Here is a 21,781-nt window from a genome sequence, read left to right as displayed (position 1 = left end):
CTGGAAGACTAGTGACGTCACGTCTGGTTCTAATGTCATTCATCTTGGCCGTCAAAGGGGAAGTCGCTGTTCACTCTGGAAATCTGCGTCCAAACAAGACACAACTCTTCATTACAAACACTCTCACAGCCTGAACTTGTTTCAGCAATTATCATCTTGTTTCTTCCACATTTTCACAACCTGGACATTAAACAGGGAAATCCTCTGGAGCCGCAGCCCTTTTTGTTTTCGTTGTTCCTCTCTTTATTTCCCATTATTCAGATCACAAATACTGTCAGTTATTTAATAAAAAAGCACATTTCTATGAAGCTAAAGAAGACTCTGATGCCAAGACTGGAATTTGTTATCCTTGGTGTATCACTCTGCCTTTTGGATGTCACCTCTGCGAGCCTGTGAAAGGGACATCCAAACATCTTAAAAGATTAATCTTTAATATGAAAATAATCAGTCACCATTGTAAATCTTTCAAATCTGCAACCATGAAAGGTCACGATTTGTGCATGAATGTTTAACAACTTGATTAAGTACACTCCTAACACCTGGCTATACAACGAGGCTCAGATTTATTAGCTATTTGGTGTGAAGAGATGTATCGGGTGGGGACTGGTAATGCACACAATTGAGGGTCAAGAAGGTAAAGATTCTAATGCCATGAAGTGGTAGATCGTGTTTATATGGAGCAGCCTGGAAGTAATAACTCCAGGGACATAGAAGAAGCTGCAGGATAACGGAGTAACATCTTAGGAGTTACCCAGTCCAACAGATGGCAGCAGAGAAGTCCATATAATAGGCCCTTGGTACATACATTATGGCAGGCAGGCTACCTAGCGGTTGCCTGGTGCTTTACAGTAAGTGGGAGTTAAAGGTCAGGACTGTTAGGAAACCTGAGTCTTCAAGGCAGAGTAGAGTATTAGGAAGATGACTTTGGGGGCTCCGGAGAGTCCTCCTGACCCTGTGAAGGTGCTTCAGTGAAAATCCCAGACATACTGATTTGGCGAGGGCTTAAAAGCTCCTCCTGATCAGCTCCTCTTTGAGCTTGGACTTGGAAGAATGAGTTTGGTGAAGAGCTCACTTGGTGGAAAGAAAAGCATGGGTGGAAGTTTATTTGGAGGCGCACTCCGTGTGTTAGCCTGGGACACATTCTTTGTAGCAAGTCCTTTTGGGGAGCAGGTTCTTATGTGCCATGTTTGCTCCTTCTGTTAACCTTAGCATTTGTGCTTTATTTTCATAATAAATCCACCATTCTTTTGTCGTTTTTGGCTACCTTTTTGGATCCAAGGACTATTCAAGGGACATCCTAGTGTTGACTAGAAAAGCCTTGATCCAAGCAGGATTTCTCTACTCTTCTGCTTGTCCATTTATATTAAACATGTGTCCCATGAAAAGGACATTTCAAAAGCTAAGCATCCACAGTGCAACACAGTGTATGTTTCTTTGATAAATTTCAGACTTCTCATTTATGCCACAATAAGTCCCTCTTAACAGACATCCTATGACAGGACTGAAAAAAAGCAGGAATTAAAACAGAAACATCTTGTAATACTGGATGGTCGACAATGTGGCTTTACATCTGATGTAGAGTCACCCATGTCACGTTCACTGCAGGTATAATAAATTGTTTTATTAAAAATAAAATACTTTCTTATTCAGCAAACTTGAAAATTTCCCTTTAACACAGTGTGGACCCCTAAATCTCACTCAGCACTTGAAGTCTCCAAAGCCATATGCTTGTTGTGATCCCTATTTGTTGCTGATTGCGGTTACTTCTCTGGCTTGCTCAGCTGGATCATCGTTACCATTTCTAAGTCATACAACTATAAAACTTCAACCCATAATTTTAGAAATCCAACTAGAACCATAAATAGCAGAAGGCACTTCCTGGATATTCTATCAACTAAAACAAAGTCATTAAGAGACACCCTTCAATGCTTCGTCCACTTTGTCAGCTGTCCAGTTGAGGTTGCACTCCCGTAGACCATGAATTAGACTTGCTGCCTTGGCATCCTTTCCCTGGGTTTTCTTCCACTCGTTCAAGGCCTCCATCAGCTGCTCTCTCATGTCATAAGGGTGTTTCATGGCTATCTGGTAAAGCTTGGCATCACTCACACCAATTTTTCTGGCAAATTTCTTCCAGTCTCGTCCAAGGTTGTCGCAAATTGCATCAAATGTGAGGGAGAGGTTATCTAAGAACAATAAAAAGAAGGTACAACATTATTTATTTCCTCTGAACAGATGAGGAGATTATTTAGAGTTAAGTAACTTTTCAATGACCCAAACCAGCACTAAGATAAGAATGTTGCTGTGAAACATGGAGTGTAACTGAAAGTAACTTTAAAGTCTGAAAGCGCCAAGCATCAGTCAATTCAGAAAACTCTCCTGTTGATGTGGTAAATGCACAATTTGGCTGTCTCAAGGGTTGCAGATCAACAACTAGATGATTTCACACATGCCAGAAAACAGAGCCGATTGAACACAGGACTCTATTTAACCGAGGCTTCACAATATACATCCATCGTTCAATAAAAGCCCATCTGCGCAAAGTATTCTGGCATACTTACGAGCAAGCTAGCTTACTAGCCGAAGCCCGCAGTAGCATACGGTGGTTTAAGAATAGGAACGGAAAATGGTGAGAAAGGAATTCATTATAACGAAAATAGCAAGGAGCGAAACCAATGCCAATGGTCGAGAGAGTACCTTCCTGTAGCAGGCTACGGAAAACATAGACATATACAGTGATCCCTCGCTATATCGCGCTTCGACTTTCATGGCTTTACTCCATCGCGGATTTTAAATGTAAGCATATCTAAATATATATCACAGATTTTTCGCTGGTTTGCGGATTTCTGTGGACAATGGGTCTTTTAATTTATGGTACATGCTTCCTCAGTTTGTTTGCCCAGTTGATTTCATACAAGGGACACTATTGGCGGATGGCTTCGAGGCTACCCAATCAGAGCATGTATTATGTATTAACTAAAACTCATCAAGGATATACGATATGCTTCCCCCGCAGTGCTTGATTGTTTGCTTTTCTGTCTCTTTCATTCTCTCTGCCTGACGGAGGGGGTGTGAGCAGAGGGGCTGTTTGCACAGAGGCTGTTTGCCTAGAAGAAACAGATGCTACTCTAAAAAAATGCCGCTTTATCACGGTGCTTCGCCATAATTAAAAGCCCAAAAGCACGTATTGATTTTTTGATTGTTTGCTTTTCTCCCGCTCTGACATTCTCTGCTCCTGACACGCATTCTTTGAAGAGGAAGATATGTTTGCATTCTTTTAATCGTGAGAAAGAACTGTCATCTCTGTCTTGTCATGGAGCACAGTTTAAACTTTTGACTAAAGGGTGTTATTTCATGTCTAAAGGGCTCTAATAATGTTAACAGTGTGGGAGAGTTTATAAGGGCTTAAAATATACACTGCTCACAAAAATTAAAGGAACACTTTAAAGAAACACATTAGATACATCAGATCTCAATATGAAGTTGGATATCTATACAAATAACGACAGGGCAATGTCTTAGGAACAAAAGGATGCCAAGTCTTTTAATGGAAATAAAAGTTTTCTGCCTACGGAGGGCTCAATTGTGTAGACACCCTAAAATCAGAGTGAAATGAAGATGTGGCAGGCTAGTCCATTTTTTCAAAAACTTAATTTCTGCTACTCAAAATGCTTTTCAGTATCTTGTGTGGCCCCACGAGCTTGTATGCATGCTTGACAATGTCGGGCATGCTCCTAATGAGACGACGGATGGTGTCTTGTGGCATTTCCTCCCAGATCTGTATGAGGGCATCCCTGAGCTGTTGTACAGTCTGAGGAGCAACCTGGCGGCGCCTAATGGACCGAAACATAATGTCCCACAGATGTTCTATTGGGTTTAAGTCAGGGGATCGTGAAGGCCATTCAATTGTTTCAATTCCTTCATCCTCCAGGTACTGCCTGCATACTCTTGCCACATGAGGCCGGGCATTGTCGTGCATTAGGAGGAAACCAGGACCTACTGCACCAGCGTAGGGTCTGACAATGGGTCCAAGGATTTCATCCTGATACCTAATGGCAGTCAAGATGCCGTTGTCTAGCCTGTAGAGGTCTGTGAGTCGCTCCATGGATATGCCTCCAAGATCATCACTGACCCACCACCAAACCAGTCATGCTAAACGATGCTAAACGATGTTACAGGCAGCATAATATTCTCCACGGCTTCTCCTGACCCTTTCACGTCTTTCACATATATTCAGGGCGAACCTGCTCTCATCTGTGAAAAGCACAGGACGCCAGTGGTGGACCTGCCAATTCTGGTATTCTATGGCAAATGCCAATTGAGCTCCCGGTGCTGTGCAGTGAGCACAGGGCACAGTAGACATTTGGGCCCTCAGGCAACCCTCATGAAGTCTGTTTCTGATTGTTTGGTCAGAGACATTCACACCAGTGGCCTGCTGGAGGTCATTTTGTAGGGCTCTGGCAGTGCTCATCCTGTTCCTCCTTGCCCAAAGGAGCAGATACTGGTCCTGCTGATGGGTTATGGACCTTCTACGGCCCTCTCCAGCTCTCCTAGAGTAACTGCTTGTCTCCTAGAATCTCCTCCATGCCCTTGAGACTGTGCAGGGAGACACAGCAAACCTTCTGGCAATGACACGTATTGATGTGCCATCCTGGAGAAGTTGGACTACCTGTGCAACCTCTGTAGGGTCCAGGTATCACCTCATGCTACCAGTAGTGACACTGACTGTAGCCAAATGCAAAACTAGTGAAGAAACAGTCAGAAAAGATGAGGAAAGAAAAATGTCAGTGGCCTCCACCTGTTAAACCATTCCTGTTTTGGGGGTCATCTCATTGTTGCCCCTCTAGTGCATCTGTTGTTAATTTCATTAACACCACAGCAGCTGAAACTGATTAACAACCCCCTCTGCTACTTAACTGACCAGATTAATATCCCATAAGTTTCATTGACTTTATGCTATACTCTGATTAAAAAGTGTTCCTTTAATTCTTTTGAGCAGTATATAAAAATAACCATACAAACATATGGATTCTACGTCGCATATTTTCATCTCTCGCGGGTGTTCAGGAACGCAGCACCCGCGATCGAGAAAGGATTACTGTATAGATATACGCCGCATTCACTGTGTTGCCCAGTCGACACGATAAGTCAGCGCGTCCGCCATATTGCGAGTGGTAAAAGTGCCATTGAAACTAATACAGGTAGATGTGGAAACCGGGTTTTCTGATGAAAAAACAATAACGTTTTAAACAGTATCGTTTACATACAACTGATTTTGGCGAAACGTTTACATGCAATTATTTATATCCATTTATACACTAAATGCGTGCGTATCCCATCGTCTTTGAGTTGGTGGGTGGGGCGCTGTGAGTTGGCGGGTGTGGCTCTCTGTCTTGCATGCCCTTAGTTAGAGATGGCGGGTGGGCTTTGGCAGGCGTAGCTCTCTGTCTTGCTTGCTCTTAGTTAGAGTTGGCGGGCGGGGCTCTGTGAGTTGGCGATCGTGGCTCTCTGTCTTGCATGCGGTGTAAAGTCAATGTGGCTTAGAGGTGCATGTAGACTTTTGCACAGACGAAAGCGACTGACTGTTTGATTAGTTGTTGCATGCCTCGAGAGCGACTCTGGACTCGGGAGGACAGTTACAGTTGGCACGCATAGCTCTGTCATGCATATCCCATGACATGGTAGGAGGGTTAGAGTTGGTGGGCGGGGCTCTGTCGAGTGTATCCCATGGTCTTAGAGTTGGTGGGCGGGCCTCTATCTTGCTTGTGCTCACTGTCTTGCGTGCCCTCAGTGTCTTGCTTGCTGGGACATCCTGGGACATGGAGTCTGTTTCCCCAGCCCTGTTGGGTGCCGCCAGGGGGAGCTCACAAAGAACCTGGGGACTTCTATTGTTACGACAACCCGGAAGTACTTCGGAGTCATGAGGACGGAAGCACGCAGTACTTCCGGGCTACTTGAGGAAGGATGATGTGGTGTTTAACCTGGGAGAAATACTTCTGGGTCATGGAATATTTAAAGGACTGGTGAAGACCCAGCAAAGAGAGCCGGAGTTGGGAGGTTGGGTGACGAAGCTGCTGGGAGAGGAAGATTATTGGGATTATTGATTATTGTTTATTGTATAATTATGGAGTGTGGTGCTTCGTGCACTGTTTCTGAAGAAAGATATTAAAATTCTTCTAGGTGCTTTTTACAAGTGTGTCTTGGACGTCTGTCTGGTGGGTTTCATAGGGCAACAATGACCCCTAGTGTCCACAGGGTTCATAGATTTTAAAATAGAAGTGTCAGATGTGCTTTAAGATCTAGACACACTGAAGACTAATAAAACTCCTGAACCTGATGGGATTGTATCAACTGTACCGAAAGAATAAAAGACATCATCTATAAATCTTTATTAAGCATATCTGAGTAGTCACTTCAGAAAGGAGAACTGGGTCTTCAAGAATGGAAAGAAAATGGATCCTAATAATTACAGAACAACAATAAGTCTTACTTCTGTACCAAGCAAAATTATGGAAACTATAAAAAAAAAAGAAATTAAAAAAATGACCTAACTGAAAATAACATTCTAAAGAACAGCCACTCAGGAGGCAGCACAAAGAATTCAAAAAGACCTGAACAACCTTCAGATCTTGGTGAAAGTTTGAACAATGCTGTTTAAAACAGAATAGTGCAAAGAGTTACATTATAGGCAAATGGAATGTCAATTATAAATATAAGATGGGAGACAATGTCCTACAGGAAGCGACCACTGTAAAAGAATTATGCTGACAACATTTTCAATGACTAAGAAATATAAAGAAGCAATTAAAAAACCAAATTAAATGTTAGGTTATATTAAAAAAAAAACTGTTGAATTTAAGTTGAGGGACATTATGCTCAGAATATATAATGCACTAGTAAGATCACATCTGGAGAATTGTATATAATTCTGGGCATGACGGTCTGAGAAAGACATAGCAGCACTTGAAGCTGTGCAGAGGAAAGCAACCAAATGCATCCCAGCACTCAAGGACATGTCCTACTGTGAAAGTCTCAAGAGAATTTAACCTGTTTAGTCTCAAGCAGTGGAGACAGTGTGTGGACCTAATCCAGGTTTTCAAAATCCTCAAAGGTGTTGATAAAATAGATCCAGCAGAATTCCTTCTGCTTAATGATGATTCACAGACTCGAGGACATCAATGGAAATTAAAAGGAAGTGTAGTTAGGACTGAAGCCTAACTAGAGTTGTGGCAATCTTGAACAAACTATAAAGACATGGAGTTGAAGCAGAAATGTTGACAACCTTAAAGAAGAATCTGGATGAGATATTGGGATAGCTTAGCTATTAGCTAAACAAACAAGCGACAAGTGGACTGAGTGGTCTTCTCTCGTTTGCTAAATTTCTTGTGCCCCATCACATCTCTCTGGGATTTTTTGTCAACGCCAAGTGACTGTTGCAGTTTCCCAGTAGAACTTCAGAGTCAGTAGGCAGTAACTGCCAAAAAAGGTCAAGTAATGTGACAGCTCTCAGGTGCATACGCAGAAGAAATAGTCAAGATTGTCCTCGCTATATATTGAAATTGTAATGAAGTAACTTTTTAAACCTCTGACGAAGACTCCAACTATTCAGGTGGCAGCTTGCAAGTATCCCAGCACTCATCCAGGGGCTCTCCACCTCTTTTTTGTTTGTGATAAACAAGTAAAGAAGTGTATGCGTTGGTTCTTGCGCAGCACACTGTACTATTATTAAATTGCACTGAAAGTGAGAAGCCAGACTCAAATTGCATTTTGGTAAAATACCACGAGAGAGGCATCTGATCGGACCTAATTTCACTCTGCCACAGGACAATAACCCCAAACAGTTGGCCAAGATCTCTAAGAACTGTCAGTCTGTCTGGCTGATGTTCATGAATCCAGGATCACAGATAAAGATAAGCTAAACAAATAATGTCTTGATAATACTGAACAATTCTTTTTCTAAAGCTTTGCTTCCTGAAAATCTGTTGAGGATTATAACAGATGGCTTCAAGCTGAAAACAAATTTTTTGTTTGGCAATAGCACATAGGAATTTGGATAAATATGAAATTAACCTTTTTTGAATTTAGCATGTTTAAACACTTACTGATGTTGACACATTACATTAGTTCAACTGACCTAAAAATGTCTTACCGATTATTCTCTTTTGTACTTCACATCTGATGCTTCTCATTTCAGTGTCCGACAACATTAATGGATTCCAGTTGCCCTTCCAGTTCCATTTTTCCACCAGTGCAATGTTCTGGTAGAACGTTTCGCCATGTTCATCACTGACCTGTTCATGATTAGCTGGGAAGAAAGTGTGAATGCTGGAAATGAGTCTTTAGCGGCACGTTCCACCTCATGTTCTCAACCAGCTGAACACACAGTAGTCTGATGCTTTGTAGGTGCCAAGAAAATTCTTACCAACATCCTTGAATGCCTTCCATGTGATTTCTTCAGGCCCCACTAGCAGATCTTCAACATGCTTGTCATTGGTATTGTGTTTGATTTCAGGATCAACAAAAATACCCTTCTTAATCTTGGGCCTCAGTTATTAATGGAAACATCTGTCTGAAAAGTCAAAATCTTTCACCTTGCTTGTTCACTGCTTTCATGAAAATTTTCAGTAGTCTTATAAGAGTTTTATAAGAAGGGAAGACAATAATATGTTGGTTAGGACGCCAAATGGTTTATATGTCTCACTCTTCTGCTCTGAAACCAAATGCTTACAGAGCGGCAAGTTCTTTTTAATGCGATGAAACTCTAACAGCAGGACTTGGTGCATTCCCAGCAGCAATACCGCTACTTTTACATCACCACAGATGTAGCTGTATGGTATACCACAAAACAGGTGATTGCAAAAAAACAGTATGTGATACGAAAATTTAAAGGTGACTTTTGCGATCTACATGTGACAGAAAGCCGCTTCGAGGATCCTCCGGGATCGATATCCGCGCTTTGATGTTTGATGAATGGTCCAATGTGGTGAAGCAAAATGCAGACATGCAAATGCATTCATGGTGGTTTTACTTGTTCTTGTTCAACTTGTTCAAAGTTTATTGTCATGTGCACAGTAAGGAAACACGTTTCCCTGTACAATGAAATTCTTTCTTTGCTGTCCACACCAAATGCCAAAACCAATGTATAAAGATAAACATAAATAAGTAGCAGTTATATAATAAGTAACAGAGGCAGCATAAAGTATAAAAACAGAATAGAAGTATAAAGTGTAATTATGCAGGTAGGTGTGTGATGGACAAGTCAAATATAGTTGTGTGAGGTAGATAGAATGAGGTGAACCATGGTTATAAACTCCAGCCAGTTATTCAGGAGTCTAATGGCATTGGGAAACAAAGAGTTCTTTAGCCTGGAAGTCATGCATTTCATACTTCTATACCTCCTGCCTGAGGGTAGAAGTGTGAACAGTTCATGTTGGGGGTTGGGGTCCCAGAGGAGCGAGGCAGTTCTCCTGTGGACTCTGCAGTTGTAGATGCTCTGCAGAGAGGGCACTTGGGTCCTGGTGATCTTCTCAGCAGTCTTTACCACTCTCTGCAGGCGTTTGCGGTCCATAGCAGTAGTGTTGCCGTACCACACGGTGATGCAGCAGGTCAAGATGCTCTCAACAATGCAGCTGTAAATGTTGCTGAGGATCTTAGTCGACATACCAAACTTCTTCAGCCTACTCAGAAACTATAGCCGCTGTTGAGTCCTCTTGACCAGTTGTGTGGTGTTAAGAGTCCAAGTGAGGCCCTCACTGATGTAGACGCCCAGGTATTTAATGCTGCTCACCCTCTCCTCTTCAAGCCCTTGGATGAACAGTAACCAGTGAGGTCTCCTCTCCTTCCTCATGTCCACTATTCATCTCCTTTGTCTTGTCTGTGTTCATGGTGAGGTTGTTGTCCTCATACCATGATGCCAGACTGTCCACCTCCCTCCTCCCTCCAATCACTGTGGTGCCATCTGCGAACTTCAGAATGATGTTATCTTTGTGGGAGGCGACACAGTCGTAGGTGAACAGGGTGTAGAGGATGGGGCTGGGGATGCATCCCTGTGGGGTGCCTGTGTTTGTGATAACGGTGGCTGAAATCTTATTACCAATCCTGACAGACTGGGGCCTGCCAGTGAGAAAGTCTAGGAGCCATTCACAGAGGGTGGGGTGCAGGCCAAGTGCAGTTTATGGGGGATAAACGTGTTAAAGGCAGAGCTGTAGTCAACAAAGAGCATCCTGATGTAGGAGTCTTTGTTCTCCAGATGGGAGAGGGAATAATGTAGTGTGGCCACGATGGCATCTGAGGTGGACCTGTGGGCATACTGCAGGGGGTCCAGAGTGTTGGTATGCTGCTTTGAATGTGGGCCAGCACCACTCTCTCAAAACACTTCATGACGATTGGAGTAGGTGCTACCAGCCTGTAATCATTCAGGCAGGTGGGTGGGCTTTTTTTGGCAAGGGGGACAATGATCGTAGTCTTAAAGAAGGACGGAACAATGCACTGACTGAGGGAAATAATAATTCATTACATTTATATAGTGCTTTTCTCAGTACTCAAAGCGCTATCCACACAGGGAGGAACCGGGAAGCAAACCCACAATCTTCCAGTCTCCTTACTGCAAAGCAGCAGCACTACCACTGTGTCACCTGTGACGAAAGGTTGAAGATGGAGCAGAGAAAATCAGCCAGCTCATTGGCACATGCTTTGAAAGCCCACCAAGGGATGTTGTCTGCTCCAGCTGCCTTACAGGGGTTGATTTTCCTTAGTGCTTTGTGTACCTGACCTGAAGAGACCATTGGGGGAAGGGAGGGGGGTTGGGTGGTCCAGATGTGTGTCTGCTTCCACTCTGTGCTGTTGCTGGCTGTCTCTAAGCGGGTGTAGAAAATGTTGAGATCATCCGGCAGACTGTCTGTGGAGCTGATTGTGCTGGTGGTGGTCCTGTAGTCTGTGATGTGCTGTAGGCCCTGCCACATACGTCCAGAGTCAGCAGCAGAACAGAAGCCCTCCAGCTTCTCTCTGTACTGCCTCTTGGCTGCTGTGATGGCTTTTCTTAGTCCGTACTTCACCTCAGTACCGGATCTAAATGCAAGAGAGTGTACATGCAGCATGTGGCGTACCTGACTGTTTATCCAGGGCTTCTGGTGGGGGAACTTCCTGACTGGTATTGTGGGCTTGATGTTGTCAATACAGGTGCTAATGTACCCGGTCACATACTCAGCATAGTCCGGTATGCTGACAGAAGAGTCCTCAAGAGTGGCTGCAACCCTAAACACATCCCAGTCTATTCTGAGCAAAACAGTCCTGCTGGGTGCTCTCAGTCTCTCGGGTCCAAAGTTTAACTTGCTGAATGATAGGGTTAGTTTGTTTCAGCCTTTGTCTGTAGGCTGGGTACAAGAAGAGAGTGAGATGGTCTGATTATCCAAAGTGGGGGCGGAGTGCAGCACTGTATGCACCACATATGTTGGTGTAAAAATGATCCAGTGTGTTCTTCTCACGGGTGGGAATGTTCACGTGTTGGTAGTATTTAGGAAGTACAGTCCGTAAATTGCACTGATTAAAGTTGCCAGCTGTGATAAAAAGTGCATTGGGATGAACCGTCTCTAAGGTGCTGATGACATCATGGAGTTTGCCGAGTGCTGTCGTGGAGTAGCTCGTGGGGGGATGTAAACAGTGGCCATGTTAGCCCCAGAGAGCGGGGGGAGCAGGGGGTATGTGGGGAAGAGTATGTGTATAACCTTGGCTTATGATCGACTGGTATCCTGTTCCTACCTTGAGTCTAAAGCCTGGTTTATACTGGACTAGCTGTCCCCCACGGCTCCGCCTGCGTAGCAGTGAAACAGAACAGTGAAGAAGGCTCTGCCCAGCTTCCTACCCCTGACGTCATGCTTTCCCCTCCTCTTGGCCCACAGCCTCTATCTCAGATTCACTTGAATATATCGCTCCCCTGAAAAAAACCCGATCTAAATCCGCTAAGTAATTCTGTTGTTCACTAGCTAAGTGGATGTAAGGTACGCCCCGAGGCTGGTGAGTGAGTAAGGAGGGCCCCGCCTCCCCTCAGCCCAGTGCGTGTCTCTCGAATTTGCGCAAATAAAATCGGTACTGCAAGCGAACTTAGCGTGAAGAGAGAAGTCACAAAATCAGCCAGAAAAAACCCAATCTAAACCTGTTAAGTAGTTCTCTCGTAAAAAGCAGATAGACATACAGACAGAAGTTAGTTTTATATATATATATATATATATATATATATACATACACACACACACACACACACACACACAGTCTCCCAGTTCCTGCCGCTGAAAAATAATGCTGCCACCATCATGCTTCACTGTAGGGATGGTATTGGCCTGGTGATGAGCGGTGCCTGGTTTCCTCCAAACGTGACGCCTGGCATTCACACCAAAGAGTTCAATCTTTGTCTCATCAGACCAGAGAATTTTGTTTCTCATGGTCTGAGAGTCCTTCAGGTGCCTTTTGGCAAACTCCAGGCGGGCTGCCATGTGCCTTTTAGTAAGGAGTGGCTTCCGTCTGGCCATTCTACCATACAGGCCTGATTGGTGGATTGCTGCAGAGTTGGTTGTCCTTCAGGAAGGTTCTCCTCTCTCCACAAAAAACCTCTGGAGCTCAGTTTGAGTGACCATCGGGTTCTTGGTCACCTCCCTGACTAAGGCCCTTCTCCCCCGATCGCTCAGTTTAGATGGCTGGCTAGGTTTTGGAAGAGTCCTTGTGGTTTCGAACTTCTTCCACTTACAGATGATGGAGGTCACTGTGCTCATTGGGACCTTCAAAGCAGCAGCAATTTTTCTGTAACCTTCCCCAGATTTGTGCCTCGAGACAATCTTGTCTCTGCGGTCTACAGACAATTTCTTTGACTTCATGTTTGGTTTGTGCTCTGACATGAACGGTCAACTGTGGGACCTTATATAGACAGGTGTGTGCCTTTCCAAATCATGTCCAATCAACTGAATTTACCACAGGTGGACTCCAATTAAGCTTCAGAAACATCTCAAGGATGATCAGGGGAAACAGGATGCACCGCAGCTCAATTTCAAAGGCTGTGAATACTTATGTACATGTGCTTTCTCAGTTTTTTTATTTTTAATAAATTTGCAAAAATCTCAAGTAAACCTTTTTCACGTTGTCATTATGGGGTGTTGTGTGTAGAATTCTGTGGAAATTCTGAGGAAAAAATGCCAACTCAGCACCGTGAATCCAAACCAACGAATTTCAAAGAGAGACTGGTGGCAGATGTGACCTACCAGATTTAATTGAGCAACAAAATGATGAGTTAAATATGTCATAACAAGTCATCAAAGTGCAAGGTAAGACATGAAGAAATATCTGAAGTGCATCTGTTCATCATGTTGGCCAGCCATTCATGAGACTATTTCACTTGCCCTCCCTTCGGCCATTTTGCTTAATGGGTCTGACACACCACCTTCTTTTTTTTTACTTTCTCGTATACAAAGTATAGGGAAAGTATTGTAATCGTCCAAAAATTCAGTGTCAAGATTTTGATGAATCGCGACAATTTAGACCTCACTGACTTTCTCGTATATGAATTACTAGCAAAATACCCGCACTTCGCAGCGGAGAAGTAATGTGTTAAAGAAGTTATGAAAAAGAAAAGGAAACATTTTAAAAATAACATAACATGATCGTCAATGTAATTGTTTTGTGACTGTTATGAGTGTTGCTGTCATCAAGGATTTGATTATCATTATTTCGTTCAATCAGGTTCGTATTTGGAGGATGTGTTGTGTTCAAGTTATATTCCGTGTTTGTCAACCATTGTAAAGATAACAGGTTTCATTCATCGAAGTGATCACTACCCAAATCGGTACTCGTGAATCTAAGATGTTTAACAGGCATTCCCGGTATTCAGTTGTGGATTTGCCTGCGAATATTTAGCGGCAGCGTGTCTATGAACTTAATTTAAACTTAAGCTTTCCATCTTGCTTTCCTATTGATATGTCTACAAAGGCTTGTTCAGATTCAGAGGGTTGTTCCTTTCTTACTGCATCAATAAACAGCTATTCTTCCTCTTTATCTGAGACATCACACACTGCATGCACGGGTTTACCTTTCCCAGTCCTGCAAACTTTAGCGAAGTGGTTTAATTTACCACATTTTTTCTTTTTAAGTCTTCCTTTAACTGAACATTGACTTTTTCCACCGTGTGCTTTGTTTCCACAGTACCTGCACTTATGAATATGCTTGTATGCGTCACTCGCTTCATATTCTTTTGCTGCCTTCTCAATTGTGTAATGTGTTTTTGTTCAGCGCTCTTTGGAGCTCTTGCTTTTTGTATGCGTACTGCGTTCACAGTCAGTTCACGTGAGCCGCTCGGAGTACATGCATCGAAGGTTTGCTATCTCGTGCGATCTTGCGATGTCCACGGCTTTATTTAATGTTAGCTCAGACCCGGCACGTTAAAAGTTTCTCTTGCACTTTTGCTGAGTTTGTGCCAAACACTATTCTATACCTGACCATCTCATCTTCGTTTGCATAAGCACAGTCCTTCACCAGCAATTTTAACTCTGTTACAAAGTGATCAAAAGTCTTGTTTATAGCTTGCGTCTTCTCACTAAACTTGTATCTCGTGTAAATCGTATTCGTCTTAGGCATGACAAATGCCTTGTAGCGGCAGTGTGTCTATTGGATTGCTGCTGACGGACAGCCTTATATGGGCAGGCACTCAATTACATGGGGGGGCGTGGGTATGGGGGACGCAATATAGGCAGGCAGCCAACTACGTGGGAGACGAGTTGATGGGTGACGCAACTCTGCCTTCTACTTACACGGGAAGTTGGAGAATTAGTGATGAGTCAGTGAGTCAGTCAGTCAGTGAGGGCTTTGCCTTTTATTAGTATAGATAGAGAAAGTATTGGAATCTTACAAAAATTCCATTTTGAGATTTTGATGAATTACGATGTTTGAAAATACCATTTTTGGAATTATGTCTGTATGTGTGTATGTAAACATGATAACTTTGAGTACACTTTCACTTAGGTCAAACAAATTTTGCATGCAAATATTTTGTACAAAACATAGATTTATTCAACTTTACTTTTATAATAATTGTTCAAAATATTCATTTGATTTGATTTTTTGTTGATGGTTCTTTAATGTGTATAATATAAAAATATAATCATTGCCTTGCGGTTTACTCCTCAAATATCCATCCCCATATCTGAGTATACGAGAAAAGTTGAGGGGAGACCACCCCCGATTTTTTTTTTTCCTATAAAGCCAGTAATAACAGGCACAGTCACTACCACATCTGTGCTACCTGCCTGCTACCATTGTCAATCGTGTAAATAATTCAGTTTCTCTGTTACGTGTGCAAGACCGAACACTGTTAACTAAATAGGAGAAACTCAATCTGCTGATCAAACAGGCCACCGTTTTGCCAAGTGCAGGAGTTTTGGTCACTGACAGTACACACGCTTTGTCTTGTGGTCTGCATGTAAACTTCACACTAAAAATATAAACAAGGCTTTACACTGCCGAAATATCCACCAGTGTTCTTGGCCACATACTGGATCAAGTGTGTTCATGAAATGACATGTCCTGGGTAGAAGAGGAAAACACTGAGTAGAGATGTCCTCTTAGAATCCCAGTTCAGCTTCTAGCTGGGCTTGACCTCTGTGCAGCATTTTTAGCTTATACTCACAATACTCTCTCCTGATGATTTCTATTTTAATTTCAAATCCAAAGACTGCTAAAAGCTCTAAATATGGTTGGGGATGGACTGACTTCCCATCCGGAGCTCAATTTTAATGAACCTGTTCAGCTCCCCTTGACTCTAAGCAGGGAAAATGGTGGGGTTGCTGAAGATAAGCAATTGGAATACGTCCTAACAGTTGCCAACACTTCCAGTCACTTCTAAACCCACCCTAAGTCAGCCTTGTTCTTTATATTTTACACTGCTCTGCCTTACCTAAAATCTAAAACTGGTGACAGGTGATGAAGCGCTCTGTCTTGAAACGTTTATATTTTTAAACTCTTATGCTAATGCCATGCATTATTTATACCACCTGGGAGGTGGAGAGATTATAAGAGATCAATTATTTACAACATGGGGAATGCAATGAGGAGCACAGAAGAAATTATTTATAAGGGGAGGAGAGCAGGTGGGTGAATACTGATGCATGGCGACTCCTCACCTAGAGCCCGGTCGCCAGCATTTTGTAAAATGTTATCAGATACCCTTGGTCACATGCAATGAACCAGTGTAAGGATTGGTTACTTTATTCATTTTTTTCCTATTTTAAATGATCTCAGTCAATTACACTAAGTTCAGTATCGATCATCAGTAGCTCTAATATATCATACACGCAATTCCAAAAAAAACATTTCTGACTTTTGGAGGGCTTGGCAGCATTAAGCTCAAAGCAGAGATCGATCCTGGGTGGGGTACCAGTCTAGTTTGTAAATCCTATGAAATTTTCCCTTTTTGCTCTGGTGGTTCATGGCCCTGCAGAATACGCAAGATGAACAAGTTCTGGATATTTGGCCGAAAAGTGAAAAACCCCAGCAGGTAGAAAGTGAGCAGGGAATGGACATCTTCAGAAAACAGTAGGCCTGAATAATGTCATGCCCCATGGGAGCATGTGCTACACTGCTGGACCCCAGGTTAAAGAGGATACCCCCACCCCCTCCAAGTAACCAGTTAACATTAATTATTTATAATCTGTGGATGTTCTGCAGCGCGACGTAACGGACTGCACACCACCATGCCACTAGGTGGCAGCAAGCATACTTTAAATCACAGTTAATGGGATTCCTGCCAACCTGACTATGAAATCGGCAAGTGAAGAGAAGAATCACGCAGATGGAAGACTGAACTTGACCACACGACATTTACTGGAGCACGTTCAACCCGGCAGCACAATTTTGTAAAACCCGAAAATGAAAACAGCTTTAGCTCTGAAAACTGCCGTCTGCCTCCTATTTAAAAACACACTTAATCCAATTCCATCCATCAAAGGGTACAAACAGTGGAAACTGATGAAAAGTCCATACTGCCATGGGCAGAATGTGCAGACTTCATATCCCAGAAATCTGGGCTCGGTTTTGAACCTAAGAGTTTGGAGGTTGTGAGGAAGTCGTTTTAAGTACTGGGCCATCATGCTGCTATTGTGAAAACTTCCATTCAAGTGAGTTCATTTTTATAGCGCTCTTCACAGACTACAGGCTCAGAGCACAGGTAAAATGAAATTACAGACTTTATAAATGACTAATAAAACAGAACATAAATATAAAGGTGCAGAATACTTTAAACAGACAATAAAACAGAGCTGTATGGAACTACGGTCAGTTAACAAGGGAGGGGAGGAAAACAAAAACAATGGGGGAACTAAGCCCCTCAGGGGGGGTCTATGGTCAGTTATGACAGACAAAGTCAAAAGCCAAAGTCAGACAGAGTCTCGGTCATGCAGACCTAAGTCAACTGGCCAGCCACCTGCATCCATGCATTCTAAAGTATTGGAGATATTACCATTACAAGGCATGGTGGCGCAGGGGTTAGCACTGCTGCTTTTCAGCTTCTGGGTTCAAGCGAGAATTTTCAGAGAGAATCGGGAGATACAGGCGTTAACGAGGATTTGAAGAAAACGGGGCAAAATCTGAAGATCAAACCACATGAGCATTAAAGCAAACATGAGAGACAAAAATCGAGGCCAAAACTCAAGAGCCAGTCAAAAACCAGAAGGCTGTTGGAAATAGTAGGTTTAGCAAAAAGGGCGAGTGGTGCCTTGGATGGCCTTGTAACCCACTGTGTTATTATTAAGGTCCTGACTTCCATTAACAAACCCCTGACAATGCTGGACTGGAGCCCAAAATGGCAAACGACAGCGAGAAAACAAAGTGGAGTCCAAAATGGCCTAAAATTATTGATAATAAAAGTAAATGAAGAATTCAAGAACAAACGTTAGGATCATAATTTGTGACATAAAAAACACCCAAAACAAGTGCTAGATCTCAGAAAACAATGAAGAAAAAGCACACAAAAATGACTACAAGAGTCCAAATCATAATACTATATATGTGGCCTTTCCTAACACACCCCTAAGAAATGCACAACAGGGTATCTGGAAACACTAAACTGGGCACAATTGTGCGTGTGTGTGTGAGAATATGACTGGCATGGACCATCTGGGGAAGATTTCTGCCAGGACAGGTCAGGCTCACCACAACCCTGTGCTACATAAGGGGGTTAAAGAGACAGATAAGTGAATGGATATTTAAACCCAACCTGTAGCATCCAGAGTGACATTGCCTGGAGGATCTTTGTACCTCTGTTCCTGGGACCCAGTGCCAGTGCTGTTATTTTGCACCCTAAGCTAGGCTTATTACTGCGCCAACTGACTGTTTCAGTAACTAACCCATAGGGCTGGGCACCTTATGATCTGCGCCCTGGGCAAAGGTCTGTTTTGTGTTAATGGTGGCACTGACCCTGCTGGGACCATACATGAAATGAGTCTCAGTATTCTCATGACTTGAACTAAAGTGGGTTACATGCGACTTCCACGTAACGCATGAAGTTCATTAAAATGTCACGCGATGTGCCACAGTGAGCCTGTTCACTACTACTGCTTATACAGCTGTGCTTGAAAGTTTGTGAACCCTTTAGAATTTTCTATATTTCTGCGTAAATATGACCTAAAACATCATCAGATTTTCACTCAAGTCCTAAAAGTAGATAAAGAGAAACCAGTTAAACAAATGAGACAAAAATATTATACTTGGTCATTTGTTTATTAAGGAAAATGATCGAATATTACATATTTGTGAGTGGCAAAAGTATGTGGACCTTTGCTTTTAGTATCTGGTGTGACCACCATTTGCAGCAATAACTGCAACTAAACGTTTCCAGTAACTTTTGATCATTCCTGCACACCGGCTTGGAGGAATTTTAGCCTATTCCTCTGTACAGAACAGCTTCAACTCTGGGATGTTGGTGGGTTTCCTCACATTAACTGCTCGCTTCAGGTCCTTCCACAACATTTCGATTGGATTAAGGTCACGACTTTGACTTGGCCATTCCAATACATTAACTTTATTCTTCTTTAACCATTCTTTGGTAGAACGACTTGTGTGCTTAGGGTCGCTGTCTTGATGCATGACCCACCTTCTCTTGAGATTCAGTTCATGGACAGATGTCCTGACATTTTCCTTTAGAATTCTCTGATATAATTCAGAATTCATTGTTCCACCAATGAAGGCAAGCCGTCCTGGCCCAGATGCAGCAAAACAGGCCCAAACCATGATACTACCACCACCATGTTTCAAAGATGGGATAAGGTTCTTATGCTGGAATGCAGTGTTTTCCTTTCTCCAAACATAACGCTTTTCATTTAAACCAAAAAGTTCTATTTTGGACTCATCCGTCCACAAAACATTCTTCCAATAGCCTTCTGGTTTGTCCACGTGATCTTTAGCAAACTGCAGACGAGTAGCAATGTTTTTTTGGAGTGCAGTGGCTTTCTCCTTGCAACGCTGCCATGCACACCATTCACCATTGTTCAGTGTTCTCCTGATGGTGGACTCATGAACATGAACATTAGCTAATGTGAGAGAGGCCTTCAGTTGCTTAGAAGTTACCCTAGGGTCCTTTGTGACCTTGCTGACTATTAAACCTCTTGCTCTTGAAGCGATCTTTGTTGGTCGACCACTCCTGGGGAGGGTAACAATGGTCTTGAATTTCCTCTATTTGTACCCAATCTGTCTGACTGTGGATTGGTGGAGTCCAACCTCTTTAGAGATGGTTTTGTAACCTTTTCCAGCTTGATGAGCATCAACAACTCTTTATCTGAGGTCCTCAGTAATCTCCTTTGTTCGTGCCGTAATACACTTCTGAAAACTTGTGTTATGAAGAGAAGATCTTTGACAGATCCTGTTCTTTAAATAACACAGGGTGCCCACTCACACCTGATTGTCATCCCATTGATTGAAAACACCTGACTCGAATTTCACCTTCAAACTGACTGCTAATCCTAGAGGTTCACATACTCATAAATGTCATATTTGATCCTTTTCCTTAATAAACAAATGACCAAGTGTAATATTTTTGTCTCATTTGTTTAACTGGTTTCTCTTTATCTATCTTTTAGGACTTGAGTGAAAATCTTATTATGTTTTAGGTCATATTTACAGTATGCAGAAATATAGAAAATTCTAAAGGGTTCACAAACTTTCAAGCACAACTGTAGATGATTCACCTAAACTGAATATGACAAGTTCTGTGAATTCAGATTCATTAATCAAATTAAGGACCAGACCTTAAAAGTCAGGGGAAAATATGTACATGCAGCACCCAGTGGCCCTGTGAGATGCAAGTAATGGATGGATGGATGGATTGCTGCACAGCATGAGAGAGCACATTTTAACAGTCATCTCCCTGCCATCTGTGTCTTCAGTTTTACTCCTGCTGCTCCAAAGACAAACCCATTTGGTTAACTGGTAACTCTAATTTAGTCCCATTGTGAGCTCATGGGTCCCGAAATGGGATGCCATCCTCCTCCAGGGATAGCTGACCTGCCTTACATTAAACAGGATGGACAATCTTGGCAGCAAATGAATAAAGGGTGGGACAAGATGGGCCACAAAGCGTGGGGACAAAGCTAGAGCACCTGTCATTGAGATAGACGAGGAGAACATGCAGCAAAAAGAACAATCCAGAGTGCGGAGTGGTCCTCACCCAACCTGCTGTGCCACACTTGCAGGACTTCGTGTGCCTCTCTTCTCCTTAATTCCCGAGGTGGCATGAGGGTGACTGGCTCTGCTAATTCAAACTGCTTTCCCTCCTCCCGCGATTTAAAAACGTTCTTCGCATACTCATCGACTGGGTCGCGTAGGTTTCATAACACCTGATTATTTTTATCACAGGATGGCGCTGGCAGCACCCTGGTGGGCATCGCGGCTATACTCGCAATCATCCTTTACCTTCGAATGAATCAAACTCAACGTAGATAGTTGCCAGCTCGCAGTTTGAACCCCCGACCGCGCCACCACTCACCTCTCTCTTCTGGCCCTATCTGTGCGTCCGAGGACAGGCAGCACCCTTCCAGTTTTTCCGCCAGGTCCATCCGCTTGATCTTGGCCAGCCGATCCCGGACGAAGGCGGTGTTGCCGCTGGAGATGAGCTGCATTTCTAGCAGAATCTGGAAGAGATCGGTGCCGCTCGACACTTTCTCCAACTTTTTCTTGCCGATTACATCGCCGCACAGAAACTTGAGGGAGTCCAGGTTTGCGCTGGTCAACCCTGTGGACACGTCGTGTAGCACACTCAGTAGGTCACTCATGGTTGGTGGGCATCTGATCTGTCCGAACACGTAGAGCCCCTGGGCCGACAGACCCCCTAAACACGGAACCGCGGGACACTTTCACTTTAGAGCGAGCGCTTCCGGGTGGCACCGGCAACACACGTGCGGTATAACAAAACTAAAAAAAAGAAGATGACATTTAGTTGAAAACGGGAAACTACTAAAGACAAGTTAACTTGAGGATTTTTGGGAATCCCCTTCTGTTAAAGCTCTTGTGATTATTATTTACTTCCTGAAGAACGTTTAGGTCACATGGATATCACATGGCTGTCAGTTATTATTTTTGGACGATTAATTGCGCCCTCTGCTGGCTGTTATGGACTGCAATATCTCATCAAGTTAAGAGACTCCATAAAATACACGAATGGAGGATAAAGCTAGTCATTCCCAAAAACTGTCAAAATTTTGCATTTTTTTTTATAAAGTGACACCAAGCATCTCACGACAATTTTTTCACAGTTTTGGAA

At 43.0% G+C, this 21,781-nt stretch overlaps 1 protein-coding gene across 1 annotated transcript; it reads right to left on the bottom strand.

Moving 5' to 3' along the window:
- Positions 1-1,600: 1,600 nt before the first annotated feature.
- On the bottom strand, positions 1,601-21,548 carry fadd (Fas (tnfrsf6)-associated via death domain). Its single transcript, XM_039748862.1, has 2 exons — positions 21,008-21,548; positions 1,601-2,183 (listed from the first exon to the last, which is right to left on the bottom strand). The coding sequence occupies exons 1-2, from the start codon at positions 21,291-21,293 to the stop codon at positions 1,909-1,911; spliced, it is 561 nt and encodes a 186-aa protein (XP_039604796.1). The 5' UTR covers positions 21,294-21,548; the 3' UTR covers positions 1,601-1,908.
- Positions 21,549-21,781: the final 233 nt, after the last annotated feature.

Source organism: Polypterus senegalus, chromosome 1 (genome assembly GCF_016835505.1).
Source record: "Polypterus senegalus isolate Bchr_013 chromosome 1, ASM1683550v1, whole genome shotgun sequence".
NCBI classification, from domain to species: domain Eukaryota; kingdom Metazoa; phylum Chordata; class Cladistia; order Polypteriformes; family Polypteridae; genus Polypterus; species Polypterus senegalus.
The sequence above is the reverse complement of the archived record's forward strand: the minus strand, read 5'-3'. Positions and strand labels throughout refer to the sequence as shown.

Coding starts and splice junctions, on each gene's coding strand:
- fadd (XM_039748862.1), bottom strand. CDS start 21,293: ATGAGTGACCTACTGAGTGTGCTACACGACGTGTCCACAGGGTTGACC. Junction 2,184..21,007: donor GATAGGGCCAGAAGAGAGAG/GTGAGTGGTGGC, acceptor TATTGTTCTTAG/ATAACCTCTCCCTCACATTT.